Source organism: Myotis daubentonii, chromosome 2, assembly GCF_963259705.1.
Source record: "Myotis daubentonii chromosome 2, mMyoDau2.1, whole genome shotgun sequence".
Classification (NCBI taxonomy): Eukaryota; Metazoa; Chordata; class Mammalia; order Chiroptera; family Vespertilionidae; genus Myotis; species Myotis daubentonii.
In genome coordinates, this window is record NC_081841.1 from 87,268,695 (window position 1) to 87,285,416 (window position 16,722).

Consider the following 16,722-nt stretch of genomic DNA (forward strand, 5'->3'; position numbering starts at 1 on the left):
ATGAAAAGCCTGAACATGAATTTAAACATTAAGGAGAAAATGAGAAACGTTAGGTGTGTGAAGTAGGAAATGTTAATTTCATGCACTTAGGAACACACACTCACACCCCACAGTAGTAGAAGCAGTAGAAGAGGAAAACACTACATGTGTAGGGGTAGAAATATTTGTTACATCATGATGCTGGCTGGCGATGGAGGGTTGCCGCCTTAGAGCCCCCTGAATGGAACTTCCACTCTGGAAAGCATTCACTACATCCATCTGCAAGGAATCAGAGATTGTGACAGCTTGCTCAGCAAGAGAGAGAGAGAACAAGAGAAAGGACCATTCCATCTATCAACATATAAAAAGTAAAGAAAAAAAAGGCACTTTTTACAGAGCAGATAAATAGGCAAGAGTAGTATTTTGTGATGAAGGGGGGGGGGGGGGAAGCTAGGAAAAAAGGAGCTTAGGGGCATATAGACACATTCTTTCATGATCAGTTAAAACTTTCACTCATTCCAGGTAACAGAATTATTTTTCAAAATAGTAAGTTTTGTGGGTTGGGAGGGCTAAAAAGGAAGTTAATGAGTGTTCAAACCTCCTCCCCAATTCCAAAGCCCTGGCTGGCTCCCACGCCCATCACCTCTCCTACCTCTCTCCAGGCCCATACCTGCGTCTGGATTCTGTTCAGACCTCTAAACCACAAGATCTGGCCACGCCGCAACTCCCTCTCAGCGTGATCAATCTCTTCCACGTCCTCTGCTAACTCCTCCTCAGGTATTTCTTCCTTTTGGGTTCCATGACCAGCTTCTTTTAGGAATTTTAAACGGCTAGTTGGAATTGTTGAAATAAGCTACAACACAGGGGAAAGAACTTGAAATAAATCATATCAAGTATAATTAAACTGATCAACTTTAGTATGAAGGGAATGAAAAGGTGCAAGCGTAACCAACTAACTTCACCAATGAAGCAATGAGATCCTATCCATCAGAGGCTTTTTTTCTAAAAACAAAAAAAATATTCCTCTCTTATCTGCACAAAAGATTTAAGTCTGAAGGGTGAAAGTGTTCCTGAATGGAAATAACCTGATTACAATTTTTCATACTTTAGGACATTCATGATGGTAAATTTTAAAACCATTCTTTGACATGTATTTACTTGAACTCATATTAGTTATATTTATTTCAGATAAAATAAAAATCGCAAATAGTCCTAATAGATGAAAAAAATGGTATTTCATTAGTGCTTTAAGAATTCAATGAGAAAAAACATACCCAAATTCCAAAAATCTCTAAGGTTAAAATAAAAATAGTGTTTTGTTTATTAAATGCACTAATTTTTATAAAAGCAACTATTTAAAAAATTGTGTTAACACTGACTGATAATGACACCAAACAGGAACAGATGCCCCAGAAAACATAAAGGATATAAAAACACAAATATTTATTAACATATAGATGTTAGCAGCCATTCCTTAAAGAAGTTGGGCTTATCAAAGGGAAACAAGCATGCAACCAGAATAAAAACTGCTTAGGGAATTTCTAGGCCATCCACCTCATTTCACAGAGGTAAAACAGGCTCAGAGCCCAGGAGGAGACTTGCTCACCGAGTGACTAAGACCCTAGGTCGCCTAAGCACCAAATCAGTGCTTTCTACCATCGCACTTAAATTCATAGACAATGTCAACCAAAGAAGGTAACTGATGCCTGTTGGGTATGTATGCTATACTGAATTTCCTCTTCCTGAAATTAGCCAGATTTGGGGTGAGATTGTGGGTTCTGTTCTGCCTATGAGAGAACATTACATAATAATTAGAATGGTAATGAAAAAAGAAAGGTGGACCACATATGGAACCACTTGAAAGAAGATCTCTATTAATGAGGTATTCAAAATGAGTAAGAGAAACCTCAGAACCTAGAAGCACAATTAAGAAAAAAAAAAGGTGAGACAAAAGATTAACTTCAAAAACCTGGAAGTTGTCTTGCAGAACGACAATAAATTAGTTTGCTCAAGTTACACACTGTAACATGATGTTAACCTTCATTTATAAAAATGTTAGTATAGATTCTCTACCAGTTAATTTTATAGTAATGGTAATGGGCTTCAAATGAACATACACACCATTAACACTTCTCTTTTAAAAATAATGACATGTACTTGCATAATCAAGTCAGCTGCCTATAATAAAGACGAGGTATATCTCATTTTTCAGGCATTGTATTTTATATACACATTGTTAAAACCATTCAATTCAAATAATTTAAAATGTCATTTTGTGGCCCATTTTTTCCAGATACCAATATTTTTATGGAAACATTCTCTACATAAACTGAAGATCAAGGTTTTTCCTATGCTACATATTGGATTAAACTACATAAAAAATTTATAGTGTAAAGAACATAATATTTTATATTTTTTGTAGAAATATTTATTCTAAAATGCAAAAATAAGTCATAGAGCAAAAGATACAGATATTAGAATCCTAACCAGTCACAAATGCATTATAATAATACTGTTGTAAAACTTGTTCAAAAAAACAAGTTAAAAAACGATGTCAGAAATTTAAATAGTGTTTTATTATACAGGCATAATTGTAATAAACAGCAAGTGACAATTTAAAGCAAATGTTAGATTTAAAAAAACCACATCCCTAACTGCCCTTTTTGCCCTAGAATGGTAACTACTTAGAATCAAGTACAGAACTGCTTAAAGAAAATACATACTAGAAATTTTTTTTAAAAAAATCACTTATGGTTTGAACAAGAAATGATGATGTTTTTACCTGGCCCCAGAGTAACGTTCCCATTCCTAGGAATACTGACCATAGCCACTGTTCTATTGAAAGTTCTGAACAACTGAAAGGTTTTCCACCAAACTGCACAATTATTATCTGGAGGAATAATCAAGAGTAAGTTTATTTAAATCTTTTACATTTCACAACTCAGATACTTCAAAAATCACCCAAATTTGTGTCCTCTAAAATTTAAGCTAAACAACCATTATTCTGTTGGTGACATGTATAATATTCACAGCTGAATATAAGACAAATAAAGTAAAATCCCTTTGTCCAAAATTTTAAATGCAGGTATTATTTCCTGCTTAAATTATGCTTACTAAAAATTAAAGAAAAATAATTCTCATGATCAAAAAGATAACTTTATACCGATTTTCAATATAATCTCAATAAACTACATTCTTCTGTATTTAGTACAACTCTAAATAATTTATGCCTTCCCATAAGAGATAGTACTTTTGTAGAGAAGACTGTATGGAAAAGTGAACATAATATTCAATCTTTTTTACTTTCCTTCTAATTGCTACTCACTCCTGGTTAATAGTTAGATGTTAGGACAAATATATGGACTGTTAGAGAAGAAAAGCAAGTTGCAAGTTCTATGAAATATGTGCCAACACAGGTGGTATACCCTCAGAAATTTGCTTTCCCTTATAAAAAGTCCAATGATCTGCATAAATAAAATTCATTATTACAGTGATTATGTTTCCCTACTTATTTTAAAGAACCTAAAACAGTGTATATAGGAATATTAAGAGTTAAGCAACATTATTCAACCTCTTTTTGATATGGCAGTTAGTAGTTGCCAAATATTGGTATTAAAAAGAATCATTTTGGTATTAACAGTTTTTAAACTTTATTTTTGAGAGCTATGAAATCTAGTCTTTGTAGCTGAACTTTATTCCAAACTCAAGTGATATGTACTGGTCAGTTCTACTGTTCTGAAAGTCAAGGTTATTTGTATCCTTGTACAAATAGATTCCCAACTGTGGTTTTTTTTTTTTAGTAGCCCAACCAGTTGATTATAAATGATTTGGCAATTTAGCCTGGATTTTAAGAGAGATATCTATAATAACTTTCTCTTGTGTACCATAAAAATGAGCATAGAAAAAAACTCAACATTTCTTTGTGTTTTTTCAACTTAAAAAAGTATTTAAACAGTACCCTTTTTTAGTACAATGAGGCATGTGAAAAGGATATTAAGATGTTGGGGAAACAAATGATTAATATGTTTAGTTATGTGGCATAAGAAATAATAATCTTTTATTTTAGAGTTGAAAGAAATAAAATTGTCTAATTAATAGTGGAATTTACTTCTAAAAATAAGTTTCCATATTCTTTAATATACTGCTGAGATAGACTACTACTGATTGTGCATTTCACTGTGCTGAAGCACTTCCTAAATGTGTGCTAAGGGAATCTAGCATTAGGTGTTGCCTTCTAAATTTAGAAGGGGCTGGATTATACAAAGTTCAACGGGTTTCTTGACTGAGGATTTTCCAAAGCCTTTGAACTGTTAATTTAAAAAAAGAAAAGAAAAGGAACAGCTCAGATGTGAGTGTTGTCTTGCAAACACCAAGCTCAGAGCTTCAAGTGCAGTATCTCTCTTAATGCTTTAGTTAGTTCTATGACATGACCTAATTAATATTAATGTCCCCATTTCACAGACAAAGAAATCATAGCTTGTTGAGGTCACACAACTACTGAGGCAGCACTCTGCTGTGACCCCAGAACTGATGGACCCCTGTGTTCATCTCATAAGCATTATGAGCATAAGCATCATCTCATAAGCATATGATACATAAGCATTAAGAATCTCCAAGAGGTAAGCAGAACAGGCAATATTTCCTAACCTTATTGAGATAAGAACAACTCAAAAGATTAGTGTTTCATAGAACATGCTTTGAAAACACTGGGTTTTGTGTCAATTACGACCAAGTAGAAAAGAAACTAAAAATATTTACAAAGAGTTATGGATTATTATGTACTTCATGATCTGTCAAAAAAAATAGTAAAAATAAGAATCAGCTGGTAAATAAGAGACAAATTAACTTAAATATAATTTACTAGAGGCCCAGTGCACAAATTCGTGCAAGGGTGGGGTCCAGCTGTCCCACCCTGATCAAGCTGATGGGGCCAGGCCAGCCAGGGGAGGGACTGTGGGCGGATGGTTGGCTGGCCAGCCCCGCCTCCTGGTTGAACTCCCAGTCAAACTCCCAGTTCAAGGTACAATTTGTATATTAGCTTTTTATTGTATGTGATGATAAGGTGAAGTCCTTTAGGTACCTCAGATCTACAATCAAGACTTTGGCTATTCTATATACAAAGGTTCATGTTTCCCACTCAGCTTACAGTCTACAAAAGTGCTATTGAAAGTGCTAATCCATGACAAGAGGATAAAGAACACACACTAGAGTTTAAACCAATACCCTATTTGCACAGTGCTGCTGCTGCTACTACTACTAAAAATAACACCCCTCCCTTCCCTGCAACACCACAAAAAAACAAAAAACAAAACTCTCATCTGAAATACACAGTGTGAGTAGTGAAGTTGTTCATTTATATTCTGGCCCGTGCTCATCTCACTGTGGACTTGCAATAAAGTGGCTGTGGACCAGTGGCTGGCCCACAGACCACACTGAGTAGCACTGGCATGTTTATAAGGCACTAGAGAGTGACACCTTACATGAACTGTTTTAGGCATATCAACTTTTGTCAGGATTTGCTTGATACAGAGATACAGGCAGTTAAATTTTTGTAATTCCTGTATTTTAATAAATCTAATTTTGTAGCAAGTAAATGCTAAAACTTTAGCATGTTATGAACAATGATTTTTGTAAAATCTAAATAAAATATTTCATAAATGATGTAACAAGTAGGCATCATCTCTCCTAAAACTTATAGAAATTGAAAGCTAACAGAAATAGGTTTTACAGAAATAATTAAGTTGAGGGTTTTCGTTTCGGTATCCATAGTGCACAAGGTATAGGCTGAATGAAATGCATAAAAAGCTCACTTTTTAATTTGAAATCTTCCTGGTATAATTATGTACCATTCATTTACCTGTTCTGATCCCAGATCCAACTATACAATCATTTACACAAAAGAATACCACAAAATACAAGATGATATAAAAACATAGCTATAATACATGGTGATATAAAATCACCATATGCAAAGTCATCATTAGTTTTGTTCTTAGAATGATTTCTGAAAAATAGGGAAATTTTCAGTCCTTCCTATTCATTCCTAATTGCACTCCTCACACCCCATTCTCCACTCTTCTGCCTTGTTTTGACAATATTACAAAATGAAATATTGACATGTCCAACTCAGAATGCAGCCATTCATAATCACATGGAATCTAAACATTCACATTAAACCTTTTATTATTTTAACATATAATTTAAACTATAGAAATAAACTGCTATTTGCTAGAAGCAATTAAGCAAGCCTAAAAGTAAACTGTAACATTTACCTTAAATAGTATCAAAGTAATAACAGTTTTGATAATAATGTTATAGAATGAAACAATCAGAATTAGACTGTGAGATCACAACCACAGAACCCATAGTGCAATTAAAGTAGCATTAGCTTAAAGCAGGGGTCCTCAAACTACGGCCCGCGGGCCACATGCAAATACAAATATTGTATTTGTTCCCGTTTTGTTTTTTTACTTCAAAATAAGATATGTGCAGTGTGCATAGGAATTTGTTCATAGTTTTTTTTTTAAACTATAGTCCGGCCCTCCAATGGTCTGAAGGGCAGTGAACTGGCCCCCTGTTTAAAAAGTTTGAGGACCCCTGGCTTAAATTAACATACTCTTCTCATATGTAGAATTTCAGGAAAGGGCAATTTGTCACTTGAGTTATGATATTTAAAACTTTTTTTAAATGTCATCAAAGCAATACACAGAAGCCCCACACATTACAGTCAAGTAATTTCTGGAACAAGCCGCCTGTTTACCTAATATCTCCCACATAATAATCAAATTTGAAACTATCTTTTCCAATTACCCACCTGTACCACAAAAGTGCCTAAAACAATTGTGCAGAAGATGATATTGTTAAAGATTCCTTCAAACACATTTCTTTCACCATGAATTTTCCGGGCATTTATTTCGTTGAAAAGTTGCATCAGCACAAATGTATTAAAAACAATAGTGTAATGTTCCGAAGGCGGTGCATGCAAAGGAGCATTTCTTCCACTATCAATATCAAAAAATTTTTCTCCTGAAAGAATGAAAGATTATTATTTTGTAATTGTCATATAAAATCATTTAACATTTTCAAAGAGGTATGCAACAATAAAACCTAGCCAGACCTTTATCTGATGCCCAAATTACAGCATAGAAAAGAGTTAGAAGGGATCTGGGACTATCTAATTCTCTCTCGTGTTTTATAGATGAGCAAACTGAAGGCCCCAAAACTATTATGACATACGACAGATCACCTACCTAAGTTAGTGGCAGAGTCAGGACAAGCAATCAGGACTCCTTTTACTCCCACCCCACTATCTCTCATACTGCTCCCTTGTACCCCCACCAATGTACTAAGCATACACTGATAAAGAGGAGAAATTAAAGGTAAATGAGGAGTCAAAGAGAGCACAACTTATGTTCTTGAAAAACTGGTAACAAATAATCATCTGAAATATTAGCTTAGAAACAACTGAAGCTTTATCAGGCATTGAATTCTTACCAGCAAACAAGAGTGTAAAGACTACTACCAGTTGATAGAATGCATGACCCAAAATGTTCTTCATCATCGTGCGTGAGATGAGAGGTTTATTTCTACCATAAGGTTTCCGAAGCAGGAGAGATTCAGTGGGGGGTTCAGTTGCCAGGGCCAGGGAAGCGAGTGTATCCATGATGAGGTTTACCCACAGCATCTGCACAGCTTTAAGTGGCGAATCCTAGAAAAGACAGATTTCCTGATAGACATTCACAACTACTCAGTGACTCGGCGATTCTCAGGAAGCATTTTGTATTTAAAAACTTAAAGAACAGAATTGGATTGCACTTTTATAGTCATTAACCTAAAATATTAAGTTTCAACCTATTTAAATATTCAAGTACTTTTAAAGCCACGTTATACACATATTTGCTTTACAATAAGCAAGCTTTAATGAACAAATTGTCCACCTACTTGAGTAATACAGGCGCCTGTGAAAGCAACAATCACTGCTACGACATTAACAGTAAGCTGGAACTGAAGGAATTTTGAGATGCTGTCATAGACATTTCGTCCCCACATAACTGCTTTAACAATGCTTGTAAAGTTGTCATCTGTGAGAATGATATCAGACGCTTCTTTAGCTACATCAGTCCCAGCGATGCCCTATTTAAAAAAATTCCACAGATCAGACTAAAGGTTTAAAATATAATTTTTAATATTCAAAAGGATAATATTCAATTGATCAACTACAGATCACCATTGTACTTAATAATTACTGACTCATATTTACTATAAAAGAAGGTAACATAGTTATTCTAAGATACCATCTCTCAGAAATTCGATCTTAGGAGAAATCAAAAATAAAACAAAGGTTTGAAAATAAGTTTAAATTGGGTTTAAAAAAGAGGAATGGACACACGCATTACCCCAGTTCCTTCCAAAAGTCACACACACACAATATATATTAAATATATTTTATTGATTTTTTATAGAGAGGAAGGGAGAGAGATAGAGAGTTAGAAACATCGATGAGAGAGCAACATCGATCAGCTGCCTCCTGCACATCTCCTACTGGGGATATGCCCGCAACCCAGGTACATGCCCTTGACCGGAATCGAACCTGGGACCTTTCAGTCCGCAGGCCGACGCTCTATCCACTGAGCCAAACCGGTTTCGGCAAAAAAATATATTTAAAAATAAAAACTCAAAGACAAAATTAGTGGGAAAGAAGATACTGCAAGAGAATCTTAACACATTGTGGATCACGAGAATTCTTACTTCATATTACACAGTGTTTTACAAAGTATCATACTTTAAAATGTTTTTTGTACTTGTTCAATAGAAACTTATCTGACCACTGGGTAAAGCTAGCAATAAAACCACTGGTCCGCTTAAGAGGTTGAAAAGCAGATAACCAAATATTAAGTAACATTAGCAGACCTCCAGAAAACTGAATCCAAAGCCAAGAGTAGGGAAAGCAGAGACATAGCTGGGTTTTTTTTACACCATAGACCTCTCCTATATAAGCTCAGGACTTGGCAGCACAGGTAGAACTGGCAGTAGGGGTGAAGGTATGATTAAAAATAGGAGGATTTATTGAAAGTCTACCGAAGACACTGAAGAAGTACTTAGATGGTCCAAACTAAGAACAATAATGTCCATCAGCCCTAGCTGGTTTGGCTCAGTGGATAGAGGGTCAGCCTGCGAACTGAAGAGTCCAGGGTTCGATTCCGGTCAAGGGCACATGCCTAGGTTGTGGGCTCGATCCCCAGAAGGGGGCGTGCAGGAGGCAGCCAATCCATGATTCTCTCTCATCATTGACTTTTCTATCTCTCTCTCTCTCTCCCTCTCCCTTCCTCTATGAAATCAATAAAAATATATTTAAAAAAATAATGTCCATCAATGATAGGATGGGATGGATCAATGTCATGGATTAATTAAAAAAAAGAGAGAACTATACTATCTACAACAACACAGATAAGCCTCACAAGCATAATAACACAGGAAGCTGGACTCAATATGATTCTTCTGTACAAAGTTCAAAAACAGATTAAAGTAACCTTCAGAATACTGATTATCTTTGCAGAGAGACAGGGCAATCATTAGAAGTAAGTGTGGTTGAGGTGCCTGGGGTATAGGTAATACTCTATTCCTTGCCTTGCATAGTTCAGCTTTGTTCACGTGTGATAATCTAGTCAGTTGTGTACTTATGACTCAGGCACTTTTCTGTATGTGTGCTAAATGTTAATAACAAAGTGATAAGAAAGCTAGATCCTCAGAGCCTCTTCCCAAGTCCACACAACCAGGCCATTTGCCACTCCCTCTGATATGGCAAAAAAACTGCCTGCTAATTTACAGAGAATGTCTGGACTGAAGGGTACCAAGCACTGTTGAGTACAGGGTGTTATATTGAAGAAAAAAAAAAAAAAAGGGAGCCCAGCTGGTGTGGCTCAGTTGGTTGAATGTTGTCCCATGTTGCAGGTTCAATTCCCAGTCAGGGCACATGCCCAGGATGCTGGCTTGATCCCTAATAGGGGGAGTGCAGGAGGCAACTCATCAATGAATGTTTTTTTCTCTCTCTCCCTCTCCCTTCCTCTCTCTGAAATCAATAAAAACTTTTTTTTTTTTTTAAAGGGACCGGGGTTAGGAGTACCTATGTTTAATGAATATTGAGACTTTTACCTTTCCTTCTCTACGTGTTTCCCAGGATACCAGTATTCAAGACTGCTCTCTAGGCAGCAGATTTGAAGACTCTTTTCTGAGAAATCTGATCATCTTAAGAGAAAGACCTAAAAACACTGCAATTCAAGGTACCCTAAGAAGTGAAATGACTAAGCCAGATCCCTTTACAGAGAAGCTTCTGGTTGACAAATCCCACCTAAAGGCCCAAGACTTTCCAGCTTTTCAACTTTACACTAGCAAAGCACTAACCTGAAAGACAGAGACTAAACCAAAAGGAAAGTGGAGACAGAGTCTACAGAGACAAACTCATTAAAAAAAAAATTAAATGTTTAGAAAGCTAAAAGGCACATCAATGAGATAAAAACAGGATGTTAAGATGAGAACAAAAACTCAGAGATCCAAAAACAACTCTTGGAAATTAAATATGACTCATAAATGAAAAATAAGTTGAGGAAATAGCCCTGGAAATATAGCAAGACAACAAAGGTATGGTAAACAGGAAAAAAAAAGACAAAAAACCAAGATAAAATGTCCAAGAAGTAAAAAAAAAAAAAATCAAAAAAAAAAAAATCAGGGGAATAGTGCACAAAGAAGGAACAGGTGTCACGGAGAAGTTGGTGATGAATCAGTATTAAATACATAGAAAACCTAAGCAAAAATAAATAAAATGAAAAAGAAAGTGAATTAAAAAGACAACTTACAGGAATAAAAAAAGTTGTACAAGGAAATAAAAGGAACTATATTTATCTATCCAAATTTATAACTCTGATAGTAGAATGACAGGGTAGGTAGTGTGCATGAATGTGTACTTCGGTGGATGTCGTGTGTGTGTGTCTGTGTATGTGTGCATGTGGAAGTGCTAACTCCTTCTGTTACTTAATGAAAAGGCAATAGCAAATGCTTTATGTTAAAAAAATAAATAAAAAAGCACTATAATGATGTCATTTCAATATATGAAGGCAAACAGTTAAAATAGTTGGTTTTCTTTAGTGAAAACAATGAGACTAGATGAAACGTTATGTGGTAGGAGACTTAGGTATTTGATTTTTTAAATGCTATGCATATATTGTTTTAATAAACACAAAAAGTTTAAGTCAAGCTTTTCTTAAAATACTCAGTGAAGGAACAATTTTAATTTAAAATTTTAATCTCTAGCTCCTAATCTGAATATTTTTACCTTTAATGTGCAACATATTTAACACATCTAAGCCCACGAGGTTTCCCTGCCTCTAATCATTCTCCTGTCTTTTACAAATGCAAATCTCATCACTTCTTTGTTCAGAACTCTTCAAAATTTCCAGTTATTAAAATAGTCATGGGATGTAAATGGCAGCAGAGGGAATATAGTTAAAAACATTGTAATAAGCATGTACAAGTCAGATGGTACTAGACTTATGGGGGGGGGGGAGGAATCACTTTGTAAGGTAAATAAATGTCTTATCACTATGTTGTACACCTGAAACTAATATAATATTGTATGTCAACTGTAATTGAAAAATAAACTAGTTCCATAATAAAAAATTTTGGGAAACTTTTCATCAAACAAAAAAAGATAAACAGCTTTTTATGAGCTTCTGTGAGCTGTATACTAACATGCAGTGTGTCTCTAAACTAATTTTATTCCATCAGATGTTGCCTGGGAAAGAACAAACTCCTCATCTTCCTATTTCAAGGTCCTCATCAGGTGGGACTCCCAGTCAATCCTTTTTCACATCCCATTTCCCCCACACCAAACCTTCTTCTATCTATGTTAAAACCACAGTCATGAGCTGCATAAGTGTTTTGGTCAATGATCACATATATGTAATGGTGGTCCCCTAAAAGGGCGCTGAAAAATTTCTATTGCCTTGTGACACTGCAGCTGCTGTAACGTCATATGCACATGTTACTCACACATGGGTGGTGATGCTGGTGTAAACCAATCTGTGGGGCCAGTTGTATAAAAGGATAGCACATACATTTATATACAGTACAGAATACTCTATAATGATAATGGTGTGTTACTGCTTTATGTATTTACTAAATCAGACTTTTTATCGTTATTTTAGAGTGTACCGTTTCTACTTACAAAAAAACCCACTTTGCTATAAAATATATGTCATGTTACTCAGCAGCCTCATCCATCTCATTTTGGCCATGTCTCTTGACTACATCATTTTCTATTGTTCTTGATTTAATCTCCTGTTGTTTTGTACAGTAACATGCTGTACAGGTTTGTACCTTGGAAGCAAGAGGCTATACCAGCCGTGGGCAAACTACGGCCCGCGGGCCGTATCCGGCCCGTTTGAAATGAATAAAACTAAAAAAAAAAAAAAAGACCGTACCCTTTTATGTAATGATGTTTACTTTGAATTTATATTAGTTCACACAAACACTCCACCCATGCTTTTGTTCCGGCCCTCCGGTCCAGTTTAAGAACCCATTGTGGCCCTCGAGTCAAAAAGTTTGCCCACCCCTGATACCATCCAGCCTCGGTGTGTAGTAGGCTATGCCATCTAGGTTTGTGTAGGTGCCTGTGATGTTCACACAATGACAAAATGGCCTAACAACACATTCACAGACAGAATGTATCCATTTTCCACCTTGCTCACTCCTTTTGAAAGGCTGCCACTGTGGTGGTGGTTTAGTCTCAAAATATCCGGCCAATTATTCAAATAAACACTGGTATACATAAATATTCTCTTATCTGAAACCTTTGGGACCAAACTGTATTTCAAAATTCAACCTTTTATATCTTAAAAAGATAATGAGACACATAACTTCTATCACAAATTCTCCAAGAGGGTGTCAGCACCCCACAAAACATATTAATATCTCTACAATGTCTCCGAATATTCATATTAAGATATGAACACTCTCACATCAGGTCAGGATAAAGGTTTGTAGTCAAATGAGTCTGATGCAAATTTAGGAAAACAATGTCAGTTTTCAGATTTTTGGATTTGAGAATTATTATTATGGGCCTGTATTGTCCAAAAATAAAATAAAACTAAATTAAAATAAAATACTTAAATTTTCTATGGCACTGAGAGTGCAAAGATTCATTTTAACACTAAAAACTGGGAGTAACAGATTCAAAGATGTAACAACTTAATTTCAATCATTAAACATTTATGTAGCATATGTATTTAATGATGTCCATGCTATAGTACATGCTTTACCAGTACTACGGCTACAAGCACCAAAGAACCAGGACAAGATAATAATCCAGTGCTTTAAATAATCAAATCTAAACTGAGAACTTGGCGGGGAGGGGTTCCTATCAAAAAAGACTGCAACCAACCAAAGAACTTGTGTGCATATATGCATAACCCATGGACACAGACAGTAGGGTGGTGAAGGCCTGGGTGGGGGGTGAGGGCGGGTTAGAAGGGATCAATGGGGAAAATAGGGGACATATGTAATACTTTCAACAATAAAGATTTAATTAAAAAAAAAACACAAAGAAAATTAAAAAAAAGATTACATATAATATAAAATGACAATTACTCTTTTCTATTTTTATATAAGCACTTGCAAATTTTTATTTTTAAAACTTAAAAGACTGATACAAAATGAAAACCATGAGATATATTTTGTTTGTCAATTGAACATTTTAAGTTCATATATAAGTGGGGGAAGGTAGAAAAGGGTAAAGGGGGAATATATGGCAATGGAAGGAGACTTAACTTGAACACTCAATTACTCTAAAGAGACATTTGTAGTTACATGGAAGATTCTCAATTATTTTGTTTTTTTTATCTTTAATATATATAACTGTTCTGAGCTTGTCTCCTACTGAAGGGGATTGTTGCAAGGTTCAGATGAAATGACAGACACTAAAATGCTTTACAGAGTATAAGGTAAATGTATGATCTTATTACAATTGTTCAAAAGAAGTCATCCTCCATCCAGAGTTCACTGCATTAGTGTATAAACTAATTATATTTATAAATCAATTTAGACTATATAGTATTCTTCACACTAATCTTGAGAGACAATATCTAAAATCAATTGACATTTAGTAAAAAACAGCAAAACAAACAAAAAACCCAGCCAGTAAATTACACCTGAATAGGTAAGCTCCTACCATTGCAAATCCAACATCAGCTTTTTTCAGTGCCGGACCATCATTTGTACCATCACCGGTTACTGCCACAACCTGGCGTTGGTCTGAGACTGTGCTGTCAATTATACCTAAAATAAAAGTAAATATTTGGGCTGTAAAAACATTCCCTTTAATTAAAAAGGTGATTCTGCAGAATATCCGGAGGAGTCAATTTTACAGACTCAAGGTTAAAAATAAATAACTAAGCAAACATAAGAAATGGAAACTGCTGAGATATTGGGCGAGGAACAACTCCAGAAACAAAGGTTACATTAGGAGCAATATCCTGTTTTAATCACTGAAGATTAACACATTCACCTAAGGTGTCAAAAAGAAGCATATTTAGATTTTATTGGAAAAGATAATACTCATGATTCAACCCAATATTCATCATCTATTACTATTTCGGGACACTGAAATAAGATCTACTTACCTTTAACCAGTGTATGTTTGTCAGTAGGAGATGATCTTGCAAGTACTCGAAGCTTTGGCCAAATCTTGTCTATCCGCTCTTGCTCAATCTATAAATTTTTGTCAAAGTTAAAATAAACCCAAATCTAGTTTCATAATCCCAAATAAGTGATCTACGATATGTATCAGTGGTTCTCAAAGTGTGGTTAACAGACTAGCAGAACCAGCAATTCCTGGGAACTTGTTAGAAATGCAAATGCTTGAGGAAGGCCACAGGTTATCTTATTAAATACTCTGGGGTGGGGCCTACCCATCAATTTGTTTTTAAAAGGTTTCCAAGTAACTCTGACGCCTACTCACGCTTGGGAAGTACTGCCATATATATAAGATCAAATCTTTAAAATCTCCCCACTGCCTATGAAAATGGAAGCTCCTAAAATTAGCATGAAAAGTTCAGAGACTTTGGGGACTCTTAAGATATATTTCATATCAACCTTTCCAAACTCATCTCCTATTACTCGCTTACACTATTGCATTTCTGAAATGGACCTAAACTTAAGAAAAATAAGTGCTCACAAATTTGTACCTTTTCCTAACATGCTTGTGTTTTGTTTGATGAGGAGCTGGCTGCATTTATTCATACTTAATGTCTAACATTGTGTATATTCAATATGCATTTGTTGAATGGAATTTCTAATACATTAAAGACACTTAAAAAATCAAAACCCGTACCTCTCCTTTTTCATTTCGTATTCTTCTGTTGAAATCTTTACCTTCTATACATAGGAAATCTTCTCCAGGGTGTAAAATACCACATTTGCTGGCAATAGCCCGAGCAGTATTAATATTATCACCAGTGACCATCCGCACAGTAATTCCAGCCTTCTGACATTTCTTTATTGCATCTGGTACCTGGTTTACATGGAAAGAAGAAATCTGTATTACAAAAGAAAATCAGTATTTCCAGAGAGAAAAATCCCCACTGAACAAATATGCATTACCTCATAGTCCCATAAATGATAACTTTAATTCATTTCAATATTCAGTATTTCTTGAATTATTCCCAATAATCTCTTCTTTCCTCTTCTATTGCCAGTCCTAGTTCAGGCTTCTTTTTCAGTTGTCAGTCAACTTAACCTGTTTGCATTATTTATTTACTAAAGGTTTTTAAAAGCACCTTTCTCCCTGGCAACCATTAGGCAATTCTTCTCTGGATGGCTTCCTACCTTTCTGGTTTTACTGTCCATACAACACCAGAGTAAATGTTGAGGTTCTTTAGAATTATGGGTAGCTCACCTACTCTCAGATCTTCAACGGCCAACTGTGTGCTAGTAACTTTCAAATCTGTATCTTTCCATCTCATTTTGAGAGCTGGAGTCACAGTTTCACAAGAAAAGTGGGCATCGAACTTTGGGTGTCCAAATTTTGTTTTCTAAATCTATTATCTAACAGAAACCTAAGGGTCATCTGACCTCTTCCATCTCCCTTACCCTATATATCTTGATGGGCTATCGATTTTATCTTGTCCCCACTACTTGTTGCTTAAGCTATTGCACCAGCTTTTTAAGTCATATCCCTGTCTTTATGTTTGTTACTCCTTTAAAACATGACATACTTGACAGAAGAGTTCTTTTTCTAATCCATTTTCTTATAAATATTTGACTCTCCTACTGTTGTATTATAAACCATAAAGTTCTCAGTATAACAGAATTTTACACTTGAACCTCAGAATACTTTTCTAACTTTATGTAAAATATTTCTCTGTTATATATAACTTGATAGATGACTGGTCTACATACTATTTATGTGCGTGTTTCTGCAATTCCCTGCTCTTCTCTAACCAGAAAATGCATGCTGATCCTACCAGAGCACAGGTTGAAAACGCAAATGCAGGTAACATAAAAGAAGGCCATAGAGGTTAACATAAAGAGGAAAACACTCTGAAAGTGACAAGCTCTGAGATGAATACCCAATAAAAGCTACTTAGCTCTAGTCTAATTTTACCATGGGGAAAGGAGTGCCCCATGTTGACAGAACCTACACTTTCAAGAAAAAGCAAAAACCCAGACTTGTGTGTGCTCTCTCAATATTTA

General features: G+C 35.3%; 1 protein-coding gene across 6 annotated transcripts in view; it reads right to left on the minus strand.

Moving 5' to 3' along the window:
• The window catches only part of ATP2B1 (ATPase plasma membrane Ca2+ transporting 1), a 138,377-nt gene that overhangs the window by 11,030 nt on the left and 110,625 nt on the right, over positions 1 to 16,722 (minus strand). For 3 of the 6 annotated variants that reach the window (XM_059683763.1, XM_059683760.1, XM_059683761.1), the window contains 9 exons: positions 15,362 to 15,541; positions 14,652 to 14,739; positions 14,201 to 14,307; positions 7,921 to 8,112; positions 7,474 to 7,687; positions 6,794 to 7,005; positions 2,762 to 2,869; positions 650 to 832; positions 172 to 258 (listed from right to left, as the gene is read on the minus strand). In XM_059683763.1, the coding sequence (XP_059539746.1) occupies positions 172 to 258; positions 650 to 832; positions 2,762 to 2,869; positions 6,794 to 7,005; positions 7,474 to 7,687; positions 7,921 to 8,112; positions 14,201 to 14,307; positions 14,652 to 14,739; positions 15,362 to 15,541 (1,371 nt within the window). Of the gene's footprint in view, positions 1 to 104; positions 259 to 649; positions 833 to 2,761; positions 2,870 to 6,793; positions 7,006 to 7,473; positions 7,688 to 7,920; positions 8,113 to 14,200; positions 14,308 to 14,651; positions 14,740 to 15,361; positions 15,542 to 16,722 lie in introns of all 6 variants that reach the window. The other 3 variants (XM_059683765.1, XM_059683762.1, XM_059683764.1) reach the window with 2 other exon arrangements.